The sequence below is a fragment of the Erythrolamprus reginae genome, chromosome 6, assembly GCF_031021105.1.
Source record: "Erythrolamprus reginae isolate rEryReg1 chromosome 6, rEryReg1.hap1, whole genome shotgun sequence".
Taxonomy (NCBI): Eukaryota; Metazoa; Chordata; class Lepidosauria; order Squamata; family Dipsadidae; genus Erythrolamprus; species Erythrolamprus reginae.
Genome location: NC_091955.1, coordinates 7,840,021 through 7,861,395, shown reverse-complemented (window position 1 = coordinate 7,861,395; position 21,375 = coordinate 7,840,021). Strand labels below are relative to the sequence as shown.

Sequence of the window (21,375 nt, the reverse complement as noted above, 5' to 3'; positions counted from 1 at the left end):
GCTCTGTTTCCTCCCCGGAGATTCCCAGAGAGGCCCCATGGACGCTTCTCCCTGCCTTTTCTGGTTACAGTTTCGGAGGCTCAGATTTGTAAATGGAAAATGGTTCTTGAGAAGAGGCAAAAAAAAATCTTGAACACCCGGTTCTTATCTAGAAAAGATCGTAAGTAGAGGCGTTCTTAAGTAGAGGTACCACTGTACTGTGGTGTCTTTGCAGTGAAAATGGAGCTCAGGAAGGCTGCATGTGACTCTCATGATCTCCGTTTTTGGCTGCGGTGGCCTCCTGAAGCCCTCAGCCAGCAAAAAGAGAGGGCTGCAGGAGGCCGTTGCAGGCCAAAACACAGCTTGAGAGCCCATTTTCCCTGGCAGAGCACTCAGGCCGTCGCAGGCGCCCCCGATACGAGTGATGTCACGCTAGCCACGCCCACCCTGGCCACGCCCACTCTGGCTCCCTGAGGTCAAACACAAACCTGATGTGGCCCTCAATGAAATCACCCCTGCACTTGACTGGCTATTTCTCAGAGAATAATAATAATAATAATAATAATAATAATAATAATAATAATAATAATAATAATAATAAAAATAATAATAATAATTATTATTATTATTATTATTATTATTATTATTATTATCATTAATTGATTGATTTGATTTGTATGCCGCCCCTCTCCGCAGACTCGGGGCGGCCGACAACAGTAATAAAACAGTATATAATAATAATCCAATACTAAAAACAGTTAAAAACCCATTATTATAAAAACCAAACATACATACAGACATACCATGCATAAAATTGTAAAGGCCTAGGGGAAAAGAATATCTCAATTTCCCCACGCCTGGCGGCAGAGGTGGGTTTTAAGCAGCTTACGAAAGGCAAGGAGGGTGGGGGCAATTCTAACTCTGGGGGGAGTTGGTTCCAGAGGGCCGGGGCCGCCACAGAGAAGGCTCTTCCCCTGGGTCCCGCCAAGCGACATTGTTTAGTTGACGGGACCCGGAGAAGACCCACTCTGTGGGACCTAACTGGTCGCTGGGATTCGTGCGGCAGAAGGCGGTCCCTGAGATAATCTGGCCCGGTGCCATGAAGGGCTTTATAGGTCATAACCAACACTTTGAATTGTGACCGGAAACTGATCGGCAACCAATGCAGACTGCGGAGTGTTGGTGTAACATGGGCATATTTGGGAAAGCCCATGATTGCTCTCGCAACTGCATTCTGCACTATTATTATTATTATTATTATTATTATTATTATTAATTAGATTTGTATGCCTCCCCTCTCCGAAGACTCGGGGCGGCTCACAACAACAATAATTTTAATTCCCCCCCTTTTTTTCCCTTGCAATAGATTGTGAGCGTAGAAAAGCTCCAAGGGTCATCCATTAACGTTACCAGTGAAAACGGTTTGCTCAAAGCTAAATATTTGTACGCCGACTCCTCGTTTCTGACTTCAGCGGCTGGCGACATCGTACTGGGCAGCGTCCACGGTAAGAGGGCAAAAGGACTTTATTAGGGCAACGTTTCTCTAACGAATGCCTGTTTAAGGAAAAGTATTCTTTTTTTACCGTACTGGGTTTAGTGCCTGCCTGTGTTTATAAAGCTGAATATAGCACAGCCATTTTTAAAGTGCCTTGGAAAACTTACAAGATTTTGAAGATAACACAATTCTATTAACGAACAAAATAGAGCCTTTTGCTAAGATTACGTTCTCAGAGAAGTATCCTGATAGGAGTTTAAACCCAGGTGCCATTTACCCAAAGCTGCAGCCGTGTGTACAATAACATCGAAATATAGAAGATTGACGGCAGAAAAAGACCTCCTGGTCCATCTAGTCTGCCCTTATATAAAATTTCCTGTATTTTATCTTAGGATGGATCTATGTTTATCCCAGGCATGTTTAAATTCAGTGACTGTGGATTTACCAACCACGTCTGCTAGAAGTTAGTTCCAAGCATCTACCGCTCTTTCAGTCAAATAATATTTTCTCATGTTACTTCTGATCTTTCCCCCAACTAACCTCAGATTGTGCTCCCTTGTTCTTGTGTTCACTTTCTTATTAAAAACACTTCCCTCCCGAACCTTAGTTAACCCTTTAACATATTTAAATGTTTCGATCCTGTCCCCCCCCCCCCCCCTTTCCCTTCTGTCCTCCAGACTATACAGGTTGAGTTCATGAAGTCTTTCCTGATAAATTTTATGCTTATTTTTGTAGCCCATCTTTGGACCGGTTCAATAACCCAGTACTAACCATTTATTTATTTTGATTTTTTAAATATTTAAATATTACTACCTATGTTGGATGACCGAAGGACGGATAACCGAGACTCTACTATAAATAAAAAATGTATTGAAGAACTATGGCATGGATTTACTAGAAAAAAAGCAAATAGCCAATAGAAATTTAGATAGCTAATAGAGTTTTGAACTTGAATGAGAACAGAAAATAATCTTTGAAATCCAGATGCGTTCCGAGACTGCCCCCAAAAGTCAAATTTCCGCGAAGTAGAGATGCGGAAGTAAATACACTATTTTTGGCTATGAACAGTATCACAAGCCTTCCCATAACACTTTAAGCCCCTAAATTACCATTTCCCATTCCCTTAACAACCATTTACTCACCATTATTACTGGTACTCACCATTGAATAAGACACTTAGTGATCCTGATATTTATAAACATAATTATTTATCAACAATAATTATTTTTTTGGTTATTTATTTGCAAAAATTGTTAGTTTGGCGATGATGTATGACGTCATCGGGCAGGAAAACCCGTGGTATATAAAAAAAACCATGAAGTATTTTGTAATTAATATTTTTTGAAAAACCGTGGTATAGGCCATTCACGAAGTTCGAACCCGTGAAAATCGAGGGAACACTGTAGATCTAAATTAAGAATTTTAATTAAGAATTTGGTGATTGATACTATACTGCTCAAAAAAATCAAGGGAACACTCAAAGAACACATCCTAGATCTGAATGAATGAAATATTCTGATGGAATACTTTGTTCTTTGTACAAAGTTGAATATGCACAACAACATGTGAAATTGATTGTCAATCAGTATTGCTTCCTAAGTGGACAGTTTGATTTCACAGAAGTTTTATTTATTTATTTATTTATTTATTTATTTATTTATTGGATTTGTATGCCGCCCCTCTCTGTGGACTCGGGGCGACTAACAACAGTGATAAAAACAGCATGTGACAATCCAATACAAAAACAGCTAAAAACCTTTGTTACAAAACCAATCATACATACAAACATACCATACATAAATTGTAGAAGCCTAGGGGGAAAGAATATCTCAGTTCCCCCATGCCTGACGGCAGAGGTGGGTTTTAAGGAGCTTACGAAAGGCAAGGAGGGTGGGGCCTTTTCTAATCTCTGAGGGGATTTGGTTCCAGAGGGCCGGGGCTGCCACAGAGAAGGCTCTTCCCCTGGGTCCTGCCAAATGACATTGTTTAGTTGACGGGACCCGGAGAAGGCCCACCCTGTGGGACATAACTGGTTGCTGGGATTCGTGCGGCAGAAAGTGGTCCCTGAGATAATCTGGTCTGGTGCCATGAAGGGCTTTATAGGTCATAACCAACACTTTGAATTGTGACCCGAAACTGATCGGCAACCAATGCAGACTGCGGAGTGTTGGTGTGACATGGGCAGCTGCATTCTGCACAATCTGAAGTTTCTGAACACTTTTCAAAGGTAGCCCCATGTACAGAGCATTACAGTAGTCGAACCTCGAGGTGATGAGGGCATGAGTGACTGTGAGCAGTGACTCCCGGTCCAGATAGGGCCGCAACTGGTGCACCAGGCGAACCTGGGCAAACGCCCCCCTCGCCACAGCTGAAAGATGGTTCTCTAATGTGAGCTGTGGATCGAGGAGGACGCCCAAGTTGCGGACCCTCTCCGAGGGGGTCAATAATTCCCCCCCCCCCCAGGGTGATGGACGGACAGATGGGATTGTCCTTGGGAGGCAAAACCCACAGCCACTCCGTCTTATCCGGGTTGAGTTTGAGTCTGTTGACACCCATCCAGGCCCCAACAGCCTCCAGGCACCGGCACATCACTTCCACTGCTTTGTTGACTGGATTTATACTGCCAGGCATGGGGGAGTTGAGATATTCCTTGCCCCTAGGCCATTACAAGTTATGCATGGTATGTCTTTGTGTATGTTTGGTTTTATAATAAGGGTTTTTAGTTGTTTTATTATTGGATTGTCACATGCTGTTTTTATCATTGTTGTTAGCCGCCCTGAGTCTGCGGAGAAGGGCGGCATACAATCCAATAAATTATTATTATTATTATTATTATTATTATTATTATTATTATTATTATTCTTTTCATTTTTTTTGGAGCAGTGTCTATTGTATTGTATTGAAATTTGAAGGTATGTAAATTTGTATGTTTGTAAGGGTGGAGAAAAAAAATTATTCCCCCCAAAAAAATATTAAAAATAAATAAAAGAATTGGATCTGAAACATTGCCGAGAACAGTAGCTTCATTATCCTTGGTCGAAATGGTCACTGGGATATTTTGTGGGACCTACTGATTCGGTTGGAGATGCTTCCTGGAACTTTTAGACTTGCTGAGAGACAGAAAAATCCTGTTTTCCTACTGCCAACTTCTCTCCTACTGTTGGTAAGACTGCCCTGTGTCCCAAGCCTGGGGATTTCCACCTAGCATTTGAGAGGCGTTGAATGATTGAATATCCTGTATTTTTTTCTACTGGTGGTTAGGATGTGGCAGTGTCCAGGCCTTCTAGTTGTAATTCATCCAGATTCCCGGTTTGTGGATTTTTTTTAATTTTTTGTGGTTTGGAGAATTCTGTCACAATAATTCAGAGCAGGAGTTAGTACTCAGCAATAAGATTATCCATCAGTCGTCAGCGTTTTAGCATTTGCAATAGAAACATAGAAGACTGACGGCAGAAAAAGACCCCATGGTCCATCTAGTCTGCCCTTTTACTATTTCCTGTATTTTATCTTACAATGGATATATGTTTATCCCAGGCATGTTTAAATTCGGTTACTGTGGATTTACCAACCACGTCTGCTGGAAGTTTGTTCCAAGGATCTACTACTCTTTCAGTAAAATAATACTTTCTCATGTTTCCTTTGATCTTTCCCCCAACTAACTTCAGATTGTGTCCCCTTGTTCTTGTGTTCACTTTCCTGTTAAAAACACTTCCCTCCTGAACCCTATTTAACCCTTTAACATATTTAAATGTTTCGATCATGTCCCCCCTTTTCCTTCTGTCTTCCAGACTATACAGATTGAGTTCATTAAGTCTTTCCTGATACGTTTTATACTTCAGACCTTCCACCATTCTTGTAGCCCGTCTTTGGACCCGTTCAATTTTGTCAATATCTTTTTGTAGGTGAGGTCTCAAGAACTGAACACAGTACTCCAAATGTGGTCTCACCAGCGCTCTATATAAGGGGATCACAATCTCCCTCTTCCTGCTTGTTATACCTCTAGCTATGCAGCCAAGCATCCTACTTGCCTTTCCTACCGCCCGACCACACTGCTCACCCATTTTGAGACTGTCAGAAATCACTACCCCTAAATCCTTCTCTTCTGAAGTTTTTGCTAACACAATGATTTGTTTTTAGCTTTTCTGCTTTGTTTATTTGTTCTTTCATTTTTTGTGTGTGTCTGTTCTTACTTTTTGCTTGTGTGTGTGTGTGTGTGTGTGTGTGTGTGTTTGTTCCTTCTTCCCTCCCTACCCACCCTTGCATTTAAAACCATTTCATCTTCTTTTCTAATGAACTGGAGGTTGGCTCAAACTTAAGCCAGAAAGGCTGGGCAAACACACAGGCTTGAATAAATAAATAAAATGTGATGTTTTTAAATTAAATTCCGAGGAATAGCGATGCTGAAACGTGAGGCTGGTTTATTGGGTCTTATTCAAAAAAATAAAACGTTGACTGATAGGTTTTTAATGTAGACAGTTGAGTTTGATTATAAATTTGGCTGTCATAAAAGGCTGCTTTCAGGCAAACATATTCTTTTTCCACACCCTCCCTGTGAAAACACATAATTTTATGGCAGGATATAGCAAAAAGTTTTAAGTGTCACAGCCAGTTTAAAGAAGATAACTTGAACACTGATACCATTCATCTGCCTGGTTTTTGCAACACGATGTTAAAGAAATATCAGGTTGAGATTTATGCCCCACATGTTCGAGAGTAACTGAACATGCTTTTATTATTGAGTGTACATGTAGAAGGCTGTGTTGATGACTTATGTTCCATGGGAAATTAAAATGATATGAGTATTTGAAATAAAAAAAAATCTTGAACTCCCAAGTATTTAGAAACATAGAAACATAGAAGTCTGACGGCAGAAAAAGACCTCATGGTCCATCTAGTCTGCCCTTATACTATTTTCTGTATTTTATCTTAGGATGGATATATGTTTATCCCAGGCATGTTTAAATTCAGTTACTGTGGATTTATCTACCACGTCTGCTGGAAGTTTGTTCCAAGGATCTACTACTCTTTCAGTAAAATAATATTTCCTCACGTTGCTTTTGATCTTTCCCCCAACTAACTTCAGATTGTGTCCCCTTGTTCTTGTGTTCACTTTCCTATTAAAAACACTTCCCTCCTGGACCTTATTTAACCCTTTAACATATTTAAATGTTTCTATCATGTCCCCCCTTTTCCTTCTGTCCTCCAGACTATACAGATTGAATTCATGAAGTCTTTCCTGATATGTTTTATGCTTAAGATCTTCCACCATTCTTGTAGCCCGTCTTTGGACCCGTTCAATTTTGTCAATATCTTTTTGTAGGTGAGGTCTCCAGAACTGAACACAGTATTCCAAATGTGGTCTCAGTATACAGTATTGCCCCCAACAATTTGGGTCCTCATTTTACCCACCTCGAAAGGATGGAAGGCACCTTATTTATTATTGTTGTTGTTATTGTTATTGTTATTGTTATTATTATGTCAGTACAACACAGCAAACGAGATCACTATGCTGGATTTCGTATTTCATCACCAGTCGGGCGCTTCCCAAGCACCTAGGACTGCGTGATGTAGCAGCGAATTATGTTTGCCGATCCCAGTAAAGCAGCCTTTTGCAATGGACAGATGGAAATTTTGTCAATTCCGATGGTTTTCAAATGTCCGCTGAGATCTTTTAGCACTGCGCCCAGCGTGCCAAGTACCACTGGGACCACTTTCACTGGCTTATGCCAGAGTCGTTGCAGCTCGATTTTTAGATCTTCGTATTTCACTAATTTCTCTAGCTGCTTCTCCTCAACTCTGCTGTCCACTGGGATTGCGATGTCGATGATCCATACTTTCTTTTTCTCCACAATCAGGATGTCTGGTGTGTTATGCTTCAGAATTCGGTCAGTCTGAAGTCGGGAATGTTTGGGAAAGTTGTTGGAAAGCTTGCTTAATTTCTTTGTTTTAAATCCGTCTTTTGAAACCCTAAATCGCTGGGTTTTTATTCTTTCTGTAAAATCATGGCTGGAAGAACCATGCGACATAAAAACTACCATATTTTTCAGAGTATAAGACTCATCTTTTTTCTCCCTAAAAGAGGCAGAAAATTTGGGTGGATCTTATACTCAGAATGTGGCTTTTTTCCCCCAGCCCTAACAAGGTGCTAACAGTCTTCCCAGCTCGCTTGCAAGCTCTTTCATTGTTACTCTCTCCAAAGAAGATTTTCCCAGCCCTAAGTCTTTGCAGGCTTTTTTTCATTGCGCTAGTTTCTCCAAATAAGTTTCTTTGCAGCCCTAACAAGGTGCTAACTATCTTCCCAGCTTGGCAGGCTGTTTCATTGTTACTCTCTCCAAAGATTTTGTTTTACAGCCCTAACCAGGGGATAAGGCAATGTGCTGAAGTTGACCAGACTAAGAATGCTAGCCAGATTGAATACCTGGTAGGTGTTGTGGTTAGCTCTGGCCCAGCTCCTGCCCCAAGGACTGTGGATGTGGGGGAGACATCCACATGCTGCAGGCCTGTTTTGCCTCCGGTGGAATCTGCTGCTGAAGACTCCTCTGACCAAGAAGACATGAGTGACAGGGAGGAGGAGAGTGTGGCAGACAGCTCAGAAGGAGATCAATTATCTGTCTCCTCCTTGGATTCAGAACAAGAGTTAATGATACAGCCACGCATGCGGAGAGCGATGCATAGGAAGCAACAACTGAGAGATTATTATCAAAGAAAATGAGGCCACTTGTGGTTGGGTGGGGCTGTGGTCATTAGTGAGGCTGCTATAAAGAGCATCCTGTGGGTTTGGCCATTGTGGAGGATTATCTGATCGTTGTGTTTCGTGACTGCCTTGCTGACTTTGACCTTTTGTGTGCTGATTTTTCCCCGCTTTGAAACTAAACCAGAGCAAAGCGTGTTTCACTTTGTGAAAGAAGGACTGTGAATTGCCTCACAGCTGCAAGCTAAGTATCACAGAACTGATAAGGGACTTGTACCAATTACCAGTTTGTTTGGAGACGAGTGCTCTTTGCTATACCAAAAGAGGGTTTGGTTTAAGTGAATTTTCATTATAAAGAACATTGTTTTGAATTTTCAGACGTGTGTGTGTCTGAAATTGTACCTGTGCATTTTTGGGAGAAGTCTACCAGAGAGCTCGACAGAACAGATATTTCCTCCCCTATATTCATCCCCAAAACTAAAGTGAGTCTTCTACTCTGGTGCGTCTTATACTCCAAAAAATATGGTAAATCTTGAACCACCCTGCTCATCTGGAGCAGGGACGCTCATTCTGCTTGAGATCAACAGTTCCATCATAAATGTTTTCCTGTGCAAAAGATCTTCCATGACTTCAGTGGAACTTGTTCCTGCAAATGTGGCCACAGATGACAAGCACATGTCCTTTCTGTTAAAAATGAGCTGCCCCATTTGGATCAACTTGCTTGAAGTTGATTATGAATCTGTCCATTAGGAATTACAGGTAATCCTCGAGTTATGACCGCAGTGGAGACACCCCAAATTTACGCTGCGAAGTGAAACATTTGTGAAGTGAGTTTTGCCCCTTTTTTTTGTGGGTAACGAATTTTTTTTATTTTTCTTTCCAATCACGTGTACGGAAAAAGAAAATACCATTAATTTTAAATTATATTACAATTTTATAATTTCAAAATAAATGTTTGATTACATAGAAACATAGAAACATAGAAGACTGACGGCAGAAAAAGACCTCATGGTCCATCTAGTCTGCCCTTATACTATTTCCTGTGTTTTATCTTAGGATGGATATATGTTTATCCCAGGCATGTTTAAATTCAGTTACTATGGATTTACCAACCACGTCTGCTGGAAGTTTGTTCCAAGGATCTACTACTCTTTCAGTGAAATAATATTTCCTCACGTTGCTTTTGATCTTTCCCCCAACTAACTTCAGATTGTGTCCCCTTGTTCTTGTGTTCACTTTCCTATTAAAAACACTTCCCCTGAACGTTATTTAACCCTTTAACATATTTAAATGTTTCGATCATGTCCCCCCTTTTCCTTCTGTTCTCCAGACTATACAGATTCAGTTCATTAAGTCTTTCCTGATACATTTTATGCTTAAGACCTTCCACCATTCTTGTAGCCCGTCTTTGGACCCGTTCAATTTTGTCAGTATCTTTTTGTAGGTGAGGTCTCCAGAACTGAACACAGTATTCCAAATGTGGTCTCACCAGCGCTCTATATAAGGGGATCACAATATCCCTCTTCCTGCTTGTTATACCTCTAGCTATGCAGCCAAGCATCCTACTTGCTTTTCCTACTGCCCGACCACACTGCTCACCCATTTTGAGACTGTCAGAAATCACTACCCCTAAATCCTACTCTTCTGAAGTTTTTGCTAACACAGAACTGCCAATGCAATACTCAGATTGAGGATTCCTTTTCCCCAAGTACATTATTTTACATTTGGAAACATTAAACTGCAGTTTCCATTGCTTTGACCATTTATCTAGTAAAGCTAAATCATTTACCATATTACAGACCCCTCCAGGAATATCAACCCTATTGCACACTTTAGAGTCATCGGCAAATACGCAAACCTTCCCTACCAAACCTTCCCCTATGTCACTCACAAACATATTAAAAAGAATAGGACCCAGAACAGACCCTTGTGGCACACCGCTTGTAACCTGTCTCTGCTCAGAATACTCGCCATTAACAATAACTCTGATGTCTATGCTTCAGCCAGCTTGAAATCCACTGAACTATCCAGGGATTAAGTCCAATCTTCACTAATTTATCTATCTATCAGCTCTTTATTAATTTATTTAATGTTATAGTAATACAGTTTGGTCTTTTTTCTTTTTTCTTTCCCTTCTTTTCCCTCTATAATTATCTTTTTTAGTGGATAAAATCTTTTTTTTTCTTGTAAGGGTTTCAGAGAATACATAAGAGGGAGGAGTTGGCACGATAGTATGCATGAATTAGTAAAAGGATATTGATTAATTTAATAGGATCTAAAGGAAATCAAAGTTGAATTCAATTAGAAGAAAATTAGATATCTAGATGACAAAATTAGAGGTCAAGGTTTTGGTGGGTTCGATGAATACAGAAAGTAATTAATTGGGAACTAATAATTTTTTGGAGGGGCAATTATAATTGGCTTACTAACTGGATACTGTTTTTATTGTATTATGACTGTATTTTGAAATGTATTGAAAAAGTTTGTATGGAGAATTTTTTAAAAAAAAAAAATTACCCAATCAATTGTGGGCTCAATTGGGGCTGTATGTTGAAGACTTCTTAGATTCTTCAGATTGGGCAGAATTGAAAAAAACTTTAAAATAAATAAGCTATCTTCACTTTTAAGCAGTACAATGTAGACGTGCAGGAAAGCGTTTCCAATTATTGTTCATGGGGAACAGAAAATAGGAATGAATCAAGTTGCTTCTGTCAATTGCTTCATGACTATTGCTCCAACTTTGTATATGTTGGATGTCAGCCGTACTATAGTGGCAAATCAGATCATATAAAATAATGACATAATATGTGTTGTGGTTCAGTCTGGGACCCCTCCGGGAATGGCTGACCTTCTGTCGGTTTCCAGCTCAGAGGGAGAGGCTGAGGAACAGGAGGTGCAGACTGACGAGGAAGAGGAATCCCAGGCTGAAGAAGAAGGACAGCCAGAGTCCCACCAGGGGGAGCTCTCCCCAGCAAGCAGCCTGGATTCCTTAGGGGAAAATGCTCAAGACATCATAGATATGCGACAAAGGAGAGCTAATCAGAGACGGACTCAATTGGCTAAGTATTTCCAGCATTAGAGGTCACAGCTGGGTTTGGGTGTGGTGCTCTTGGGAAAGGATAAAAGGCGGACCCACCCTTCCTGGCTTGTGGAGTTTTATCTTGGAGATTCGTGAGACCTGTCTGTGAACTTTGGTGGCTTACAATCCTGGTTTGTGCCTTGGACTATTGAAACCTTGGGGGGGGGTGCCAGCAAGAAGCTTGTGGTATTGACTGGACATCAGGACCCTGCTGTAACGTATTATAGCTTGTCTGTTGTGAAGACAGGTTTTCCTTTGTGCTTATTTTTTCCAGCTATAAAATACTTTTGGCTTTTACCAGAGTGTCTGGCTGTTTTTTCAGTTGGTGTTGAGGTCTGGGAAAACCCAGACAGAACAAATATGTATTTCCATTTAAGAGAGCATGAAAATTACAGAGTTTATTATATCCTATCTTTGGTGGAATAGTTACTTGATTGCACCATTTTTATAGAGGTTCCTCGTCCAAATGTCATGTTGAATTTTCTCCACTTGATTTAATTTTGCAAGACTTGGTTGATTCTGAAACCTTTTATGTTTTCTCGAAGTTACAAACTCAAAGTGACAATGGGATGCTACTTGAGAAGAAGAATGCAAACCAGATCTTTTTTTTTTTAATTGAGCCACTGAAATATTAGGTTGTTATTATATAATTGCTTTATTTGCCATACTTGTGGTGGCACAGTGTGTGTTTTCAATTTATTGTGTTCTTGTTCATTATTTTTAACCGGTTTGAGCATCACACCTTCGGAACAGTAAAAATCCGAGAAATGAACCAATTACAAATATTTGCTAGAGCTTGGGAGCGAAGCGAAGAATGGAAATAAAATAAAAATAGAAGTAGTACAATGGTATCTCTACTTATGAACTTAATTCATTCCGTATCAGGTTCTTAAGTAGAAAAGTTTGTAAGAAGAAGCAATTTTTCCCATAGGAATCAATATAAAAGCAAATAATGTGTGCGATTGGGGAAACCACTGGGAGGGTGGAGGCCCTGTTTCCTCCCAGGAGATTCCTAGAGAGGCCACACAGAGGCTTGTGAGAATTTGCTTCTACACATGCGTGGACCTAATTGCCAAAAATCGCCAAAATCTCATGCGAGAACACTCTCGCGCGCGAGATTTCGGCGATTTTTGCAGTGGTCTTCACTTCCGCACATGAAACAAAGAAAAGCCAAAAATACCGAAAATTTCGTGCGCGTAAATGTCCTTGCATGAGATTTTGGCGATTTTCGACGATTTCTTGGTTTCCGCGCATGCGCCCCTGAGAGAGGGGCGGCATATAAATCCAATAAAGAAATAAATGAATTAATTATTGCATGGGGGTACGCGGGGGGGCGCAGATGCACACGCATTGCAGTTTCCGCTACCGGATTGGCGATCCCAGGCGTAACGGGGACAGTCCAAAACTGTCACAGTCACGTGATCAAAATTCGGATGTTTGAGAGCTGAGTCATATTTATGGCGGTTGCAGTACCATGGGGTCATGTAATCCCCGTATGCGTCCTTACTACTACTAACTTAACAACTGCAGTGATTCATTTAATAATTGAAATTGAGCAATAGAAATTTGAGATTTAATTACGATCACAAGCCAAGGACTATCTCTATATTTTTGTACATTCAATTATACAGTTGGTTTTATTCTTCATTTATGTGAATATGGGTGTGTGGTACATATTTATAGGAGAATACCAGGCGGAGGTGGTGGGGAGAGTTAAGCAAGTAATCAGCCTAGAATACTTACATCATCACAAATGGTGCAAGTCCGCTAGATTAAACTTCGCGCAGTGGTGGAAAAATGAAGATATACCCCCCAGAAGATGCAATAATAAAGAAAATTAAATACTGTGCAGAGATGACTAAGTTAACTATGGCAGTTAGAATGAAACCGAGTCTTCATTTAACAATTGTTGGGATCCCTTCTACACTTGGTTAAAAAAAAGAGAACAATTTGCTTAAATAATGGAATGAACTGTATATATTTGATTAGATACAAATCTGGTATAAAACCTTTCCTCTTTTTTCCAATAGTTGTAAGAGATATTAGATATATAAATATGAAATATAACTTTTAGTTTTAATATCTCTATACCGTGATTTATTCAACGCTTGCTTTTACCTATCCATACTACCAATTTTGATGTAAGGTAATGAGCTACTAAATTTAAAACTAGTTCATATTCTTAAGACAGCTCCACTGTACACTCTCCCACCCTTTTCTTCTTTTCTCTTTCTCTCTTCTCCTTTGTTTTTGTTTTTCTTTTCTTTTCTCTACTTTTTCTCTATCCTTTCTTTGTAAGTCTATATGTTTACTGATTGTTGTATTTTTACATTCAGACATATCGTTCAAATTCACGATGTAATGTATTAGGTTTCAATTGTCAACTGTTATTATTGTCTTTTATGTATTTATTGTATAATTGTAAATAAATTAAAAAGCAAATTTATAAATTTTATAAATAAATAAATTAAAAAACAAATGGTGCAAGTCCAATTTCTCTTGAATTCCATTAAAATTAAAAATAAAAACTTTTATGGAAAAAAAAACATTTTACGATACCCATCGCTCTTCCAATTTCATTACAGGCGATGTTACCTTGGAGACTAAAACTGGAAGCATCACCGTTGGTAAGTTCTTTTCTTGCTCCTGCCCTTATTTTTTAAATTTAAACAACACTGCTAGGTTGGTTCTATGGATGGAAAATTTGGGTAGCATGCGACTGGACGCTCTTTAATGAATTTGGATTCAACGCTTCGTCTGTCGTGACTTTAGTTCCGCGATTGTCAGTTTTACTACAGGCTCGACACAGATTGGTTATAATTCACCAGGGCTTTGCAACAGGGTGGCAGTTAAACCCATTGGCAGGAAATCATGCTAAGCCACCCTGCTGTTTATTTGATTTTTTTTGGGGGGGGGGGGGGGACTGGCATTTTCTGTGAATCCGTTCACTGTAAGTTTATAAAACCACGAATTACGATGTGGCTCAGCGGGGAATAATCCTTCGCTCTGCTCCAAATGAACGGGTCGCTAACCTCATTTCTTCGGCGTCTTCACGGCTCAGATTTTTACAGGGAAATAAGTCTAGACCGGTGCTTTTCATACTTGACAAATTTAAGATGTGTGGATTATTTGCAGGACCGTCTTCTGTCGCACGAATCCCAGCGTCCGGTTAGGTCCCACAGAGTTTTGCCTTCTCCAGGTCCCGTCAACTAGACAATGTCGCTTGGCGGGACCTAGAGGAAGAGCTTACTTATGTTTATACAGACTACTACTATCCTATACATGTTTGACAAATAAAATAAATACCTACAAAAAGATATTGACAAAATTGAACGGGTCCAAAGACTGGCTACAAGAATGGTGGAAGGTCTTAAACAAGGAAAGACTTGATGAACTCAATCTGTATAGTCTGGAGGACAGAAGGAAAAGGGGGGACAGGATCGAAACATTTAAATATGTTAAAGGGTTAAATAAGGTCCAGGAGGGAAGTGTTTTTAATAGGAAAGTGGACACAAGGACAAGGGGACACAATCTGAAGTTAGTTGGGGGACAGATCAGAAGCAACATGAGAAAATATTACTTGACTGAAAGAGTAGTAGATCCTTGGAACAAACTTCCAGCAGACGTGGTAGATAAATCCACAGTAACTGAATTTAAACATGCCTGGGATAAACATATATCCATGGTAAGATAAAATACAGAAAATAGTATAAGGGCAGACTAGATGGACCATGAGGTCTTTTTCTGCCGTCAGACTTCTATGTTTCTAAATACAGTACCATGTTTTTCAGAGTAAAATACGCACCTTAGTTTTTGGGGAGGAAAACAGGGAAAAGAATCTGCTTACCAGATATTCATCTGGCTAGCGTCCTTAGTCTGGTCAGCTTCAGCACATTATTTTATCCCCTGGTTAAGGGCTTTAAAAAAAAACTTTATTTGGAGAGAGTAACAATGAAAGAGCTTGCAAGCCAGTAAGAACTGGGAACATCAATAGCAGCTGGAAAGAAACATTCAGAGCAAGTAGAGCAATGGAAAAAACCCTGCAAAGACTTAGGGCTTGGAAAACATTCTTCACAGGGCCCATTGTGGACCATGCAAATTCAGCCATTTGGGGCTTGCCTCTTAGCAAATTGCACACAATTACATTATTTCATTCAGGGCAAAATTGGAGTTCAAGTAGGGTATCCATATTGAGGTAAACACTGCTTAATTTTGGACTAGGTATTTGAAAAGGGATGAGTATTCTGTGACCTAATTATCTCTTTAACTCTTAGTCCAAGAAATGGGATTTGCAATCACATAGTTATTCCCATTAATTTATTTAATTATTATATCCACTCTTTAAGCTAAAACAGTAAGGCATCTTTAAGTTTCTGTGCAGTCTCTATCTTATTTGTTTTATAAATTATAGTGAAATCAAGCACTGGTTTCTAAAAATCGTTTAATCTGATTGGAACTTAGTTTGGTTGAAACAGTTAACTGCATTACATCATGCATTATTTATAAAATTGAAGTGTCGCCTAGCATATGCTGACTAAACAATGTCATTTGACGGGACCCAGGGGAAGAGCCTTCTCTGTGGCAGCCCCGACCCTCTGGAACCAACTCAACCCGGAGATCAGAGTTGCCCCCACCCTCCTCGCCTTTCGTAAGCTCCTTAAAACCCACCTCTGTCGTCAGGCATGGGGGAATTGAGATATTCCCTTCCCCCTAGGCCTATAAAATTTATGCATGGTATGTCTGTGGGTATGTTTGGTTTCTTAAATAAGGGTCTTTTAAATTAATTTAAATATTAGATTTGTTACATATTGTTTCATTATTGTTGTTAGCCGCCCCGAGTCTACGGAGAGGGGCGGCATACAAATCAAATCAAATCACAGAGAGTAACAATGAAAAGCTTGCAAGCCAGTAAGAGCTGGGAATATTATCAGCACCGGGTTAGAGTTGGAAAGAAACATTTGGAGCAAGTAAAGCAATGGGGGGGGGGGGGGGGGGAAACTACAAAGATTTTGGAAAACATTATTTACAGAGAGTAACAATGAAAGAGCCTGCAAGCGGGTAAGAGCTGGGAACATTGTTAGCACCTGGTTAGGGCTGTAAAGAAACTTATTTGGAGCAAGTTAGAGAAATTTTAAAAACCTTGCAAAGACTTAGGGCTTGGAAAACATTTTTTTCAGAGAGAAACAATTAAAGGAGCTAGTTAGGGCTGGGGGAAAGAAAAGCTACATTCAGAGTATAAGATGCACCCAAATTATCATAGGGAAAATGTGCATCTTATACTCTGAAAAATACAGTAGTTGAAAAAAAAATCTGTTGTTGAATGGCCACATCAAGTCAAGGTCAAATGACAACTGATGAAAAACTGTTGTTGTTTGAACAATTCAGTTATGTTATTAATTGTGATTGTGTGTGAAACTGAACGATCTCAGGCATTTGGCTTCCCTTATTTTTAATGCGAAGAGTTTCCGGATTAAATTAAACAGTATCAGAGTGCAGTGCAGTCTTATCAAATGATCTAAGCTTCTTAATCTGTTGTTCATTCTTGTACTTTGGCATTTAACATAAGCAAGCAATTATTTCTCAGTAGTGTATTGGCAAGCAAAAGAAATTAATGGAAACTGCAGTTTAATGTTTCCAAATGTAAAATAATGCACTTGGGGAAAAGGAATCCTCAATCTGAATATTGTATTGGCAGTTCTGTGTTAGCAAAAACTTCAGAAGAAAAGGATTTAGGGGTCGTGATTTCTGACAGTCTCAAAATGGGTGAGCAGTGTGGTCGGGCGGTAGGATGCTTGGCTGCATAGCTAGAGGTATAACAAGCAGGAAGAGGGAGATTGCGATCCCCTTATATAGAGCGCTGGTGAGACCACATTTGGAATACTGTGTTCAGTTCTGGAGACCTCACCTACAAAAAGATATTGACAAAATTGAACGGGTCCAAAGATGGGCTACAAGAATGGTGGAAGGTCTTAAGCATAAAACGTATCAGGAAAGACTTAATGAACTCAATCTGTATAGTCTGGAGGACAGAAGGGAAAGGGGGGACATGATCGAAACATTTAAATATATTAAATAAGGTCCAGGAGGGAAGTGTTTTTAATAGGAAAGTGGACACAAGAACAAGGGGACACAATCTGAAGTTAGTTGGGGGAAAGATCAAAAGCAACGTGAGAAAATATTATTTCACTGAAAGAGTAGTAGATCCTTGGAACAAACTTCCAGCAGACGTGGTTGGTAAATCCACAGTAACTGAATTGAAACATGCCTGGGATAAACATATATCCATGGTAAGATAAAATACAGGAAATAGTATAAGGGCAGACTAGATGGACCATGAGGTCTTTTTCTGCCGTCAGTCTTCTATATTTCTATGTAAACAAATCTAATATTAAAATAATCTAAAAAACCCCAATTTAAGGAAGCAATCGTACATGCAAGCATACCATGTATAAATTCTATAAGCCTAGGGGGAAGGGAAAATTTCAATTCCCCCATGACTGACGAAAGAGGTGGGTTTTAAGGAGCTTGTGAAAGGCAAGGAGGGTGGGGGCAACTCTGACATCTGGGGGGAGCTGGTTCCAGAGGGTCGGGGCAGCCACAGAGAAGGCTCTTCTCCTGGGTCCCGCCAAACGACATTGCTATCATGTCTCCCCTAGTCCTTCTTTTTATTTAATTAGATATACCCAATTCCTGCAACTGTTCATCATCCAGGCCCTAATCATCGTTGGTGCTCTTCTCTAAACCTCTTCCAAATATTGAAAGAGAATAAAGTAGGGATTCTACTATCCAAGGGAAGAAAAGTAGAGAATTAAAATAATCTAGACTCGTGATGCCAAACCTATGGCACGCATGCCACTGCTGGAGGCAATAAGTGTATAACTATTATTTACTTTGACCAATATCGTAGTCAAGAACAGTCCTAGTCATACACAGTTAAATCAGTCAATACATATACAATACTATATCTTACTTGTTCAGTTTACAAATACATAAACCAGTATTTAGCACAAAGCAGTCACAGAGGACATAACAGTAATAGAAGAGAATAATCAGAGAGAGAGAGACGTTTTGGCTCCCTCTTATGGCTAACTGCAACACTAACTCTTAAAGCTATAATGTTATAATTCATTTAAACATACATTGATAGTATATTTCTATATTGCCAAACCCAACCAGTTATCAGGGTATCCAGCAAACCTGGAAAACAGGGAAATCAGGGAATTATCAGAGAAATCAGCGGTTCGGGAAATATCAGGGAATTTTGACAGGGGGAAAAAACGGAATAAATCGGGGGAGGAAAACAAACGATATTAAAATGTTTAAAAGTTAGGGGGAAATCATATTTTTTTTTAAAAACGGATCACACTGCCTGGCAGAGTCAAGCAAAAATGAGCATAACGGTAGCAATAACTTACTTCCTCAGCTACCGATATTTCTCCACGGCTTAGCCGTTTGGTATGACGTCATCTACGACCGCGCCTTCACTAGATCGCAAGTTACAGGGAAATGTCAGGGAAATATCAGGGAATTTCAAAATGCTTCCTCCCTGGACATCTTGAGTTATGTATATAGTACTAACACCCAGTTCAGTTCAATCACGCATGCACGCATGCCTCCCACTGGTCAGCTGACTTTTGGGTCTCTGCCACACTTGCACGAGAGGCAGGGTGCATGAGGGAGATGTGGCACATGCACAGCGACACACACACATACGCACAAGAGCATGGGGACCGTGGGGGCTGCAGTCCGCCCACCTTTTGGAGCTCATTTTTGGTGCTAGGAGGCTGCAGGGAGGTCTACTAGGCCCGAAAGGGCATGGGAGTGCGGAACATCCCTCCCGTGGCCCATTTTTACTCCCAGGAGGCTGCAGGGAGGCCTACTAGGCCCAAAAGGGGCACGGGAGCACGGACTGTCCCCCCATGGCCCGTTTTTAATTGCAGGAGGCTGCAGGGAGGCCTACTAGTCCCAAAATAGGGTGCAGGGGGTAATCACATGCACATGTATATGTGGGAGAGCAGGGTGCTTATTCACGCATGTGCAGGGGGGCTGAATGCACAGGGGTTGTCACACAAGCACATTGCACGTTGACACAAACACGCATGCTTTCGGCACTGGACAAATTAGCCATCACTGATCTAGACTCTACCCATAATCTTTTTCAGCAGGTAGTTAGCTTTATTTACCTGTTTAAAAAGGTGCCCTTGAAACCTCAGGAATTTTAATCTAGGCTTTAGCAATCCAGTACAGGTGCCAATATATATATATATGTACAGTGGTACCTCTACTTAAGAACTTAATTCTTTCCGTGACCAGGTTCTTAAGTAGAAAAGTTCTTAAGTAGAAGCAATTTTCCCCATAGGAATCAATGTAAAAGCAAATAATGCGCGCAAACCCATTAGGAAAGAAATAAAAGCTCAGAATTTGGGTGGGAGGAGGAAGAAGAGGAGGAGGAGGACAGTTGCTACCGAAGAAAGAAGGTGAGGGGAATCAAAAAAATCCAAAACTTTAAGGTTTTTTTAAAAAAAGAGGGACTCTGAGGCAGGGAGGAGGAGCATGCGCAGGGAGCAGGAGCATACACTCGGCGCGAGGCTGCCTCCCATACACTGCGCCAGAGAGAGAAACCCAGATGGGCAAGACTGGAGAACCTCCCATGATGGCGGCTGCTGCTATCTGCTTCCTCTTCCTTCCCATGCTGAAAGGCTCCCTTCTCTTCTCGCTTGCTTGCTTTGTAGCCAGTGCCCAGAGAAAGGAAAATGCTTTGTTCACTCTGCACTGCCAAAGCCTCCTTAAGCGCCACCGAAAGGCTCCTCTGGCAGCCCAGAAAAGCCCAAGATGGCTGGGATTCAAGGGGGAATGGCAGGAAACTGGCCGGGCCTTCGTGCTGCTCTCAAATTTCCTGGGAAATTTTTCCGGGCTCAGATTCTTAAGTAGAAAATGGTTCTTAAGAAGAGGCAAAAAAATCTTGAACACCCAGTTCTTATCTAGAAAAGTTCTTAAGTAGAGGCGTTCTTAGGTAGGGGTACCACTGTATATCTATGACCGCTTGTATATCACATCAGAGGAAAATAGATTCTTGTTTTGTTTTTTTAATAAGTCAGAACATTAGCTTGGATTCAAACAGAGGAGAAAATATTGTTCAAACATACACCCGAGACATCACACACGCCGATAATTCAGTCCAGATTGTTCCACCACACACAGGCAATTATTTCCATTTATCCAAAAAATAAAAATTTATGGTGCTAAGTTTGTCTCGAGGCATTTATCTCATTTATTAGTTGCATCTGGTTTTGTCTTGAGATATCTTACCCTCAAATTGGCCCAATAATGCAAAATTAATTTCCATTAGTTGCTGATCGGTTTGGAAGCAAAAGTGCATTTCTAAAGATCATTCCTTTCCTGTCCAGTCTCCTTTTGTGGAGATGCTATTCCTGAACATCCAGAAAACTTGACCATTAAAAAAAAAAAGATCTTTATTGAATGCATACTTTAAAAAACACAACAAAAACAAGACGTAACAAAGGTACATTTAATTCTTAATATCACGATCATATGCATCATATTGAAACAGAGACAGAAGAAAAGAAAGGAGAGGAAAGAAATTTTAAAAAGGATGTAATGAAAAGTCGTAATAGAGAAAGAAAGAAAGAAGTTATAAAAATGGGGGGGGGAGGAGAGGGTGCCGGCTATTTAGCGGGCAATTCAGTAATATACAACCTCTGATTTAACTGTGTCGTTGGAATAAGTTTCCCTTAGTTTTTATTTGCCGGTAGTGAAGTATTATTTAGTTTAAATAAATACAGTGGTACCTTGACTTACGAATTTAATTCGTTCCGTGGCCAGGTTCGTAAGAGGAAGCAATTTTCCCCATAGGAATCAATATAAAAGCAAATAATACACGCAACCCCCTCCCAAAAGTCACCCCTTTTCCCTTGCGCCGCTGGGAATCCCTGCCTCCGGACTTCCATTGCCAGCCGAAGCACGGGGATTCCCTTGATTCTGTTTCGGGTGGCGGAGTGAAGGGCTCTTCTGGTGAAGTATCTTTGGACATTTTCAAGGGTGTTGATGTCTGAGATGCGGTATGGGTTCTAAGTAGATGAGCTGTCAGAGGATGGGTCTGACGAAAGTTTT

At 40.4% G+C, this 21,375-nt stretch overlaps 1 protein-coding gene across 3 annotated transcripts in view; it reads left to right on the top strand.

Annotated features, from left to right (window-relative positions):
- FAM185A (family with sequence similarity 185 member A) overlaps positions 1 to 21,375 on the top strand; it is a 67,296-nt gene that overhangs the window by 17,150 nt on the left and 28,771 nt on the right. For all 3 annotated transcript variants that reach the window (XM_070755132.1, XM_070755133.1, XM_070755131.1), the window contains exons 4-5: positions 1,346 to 1,484; positions 13,830 to 13,871. In XM_070755132.1, the coding sequence (XP_070611233.1) occupies positions 1,346 to 1,484; positions 13,830 to 13,871 (181 nt within the window). The remainder of the gene's footprint in view (positions 1 to 1,345; positions 1,485 to 13,829; positions 13,872 to 21,375) is intronic.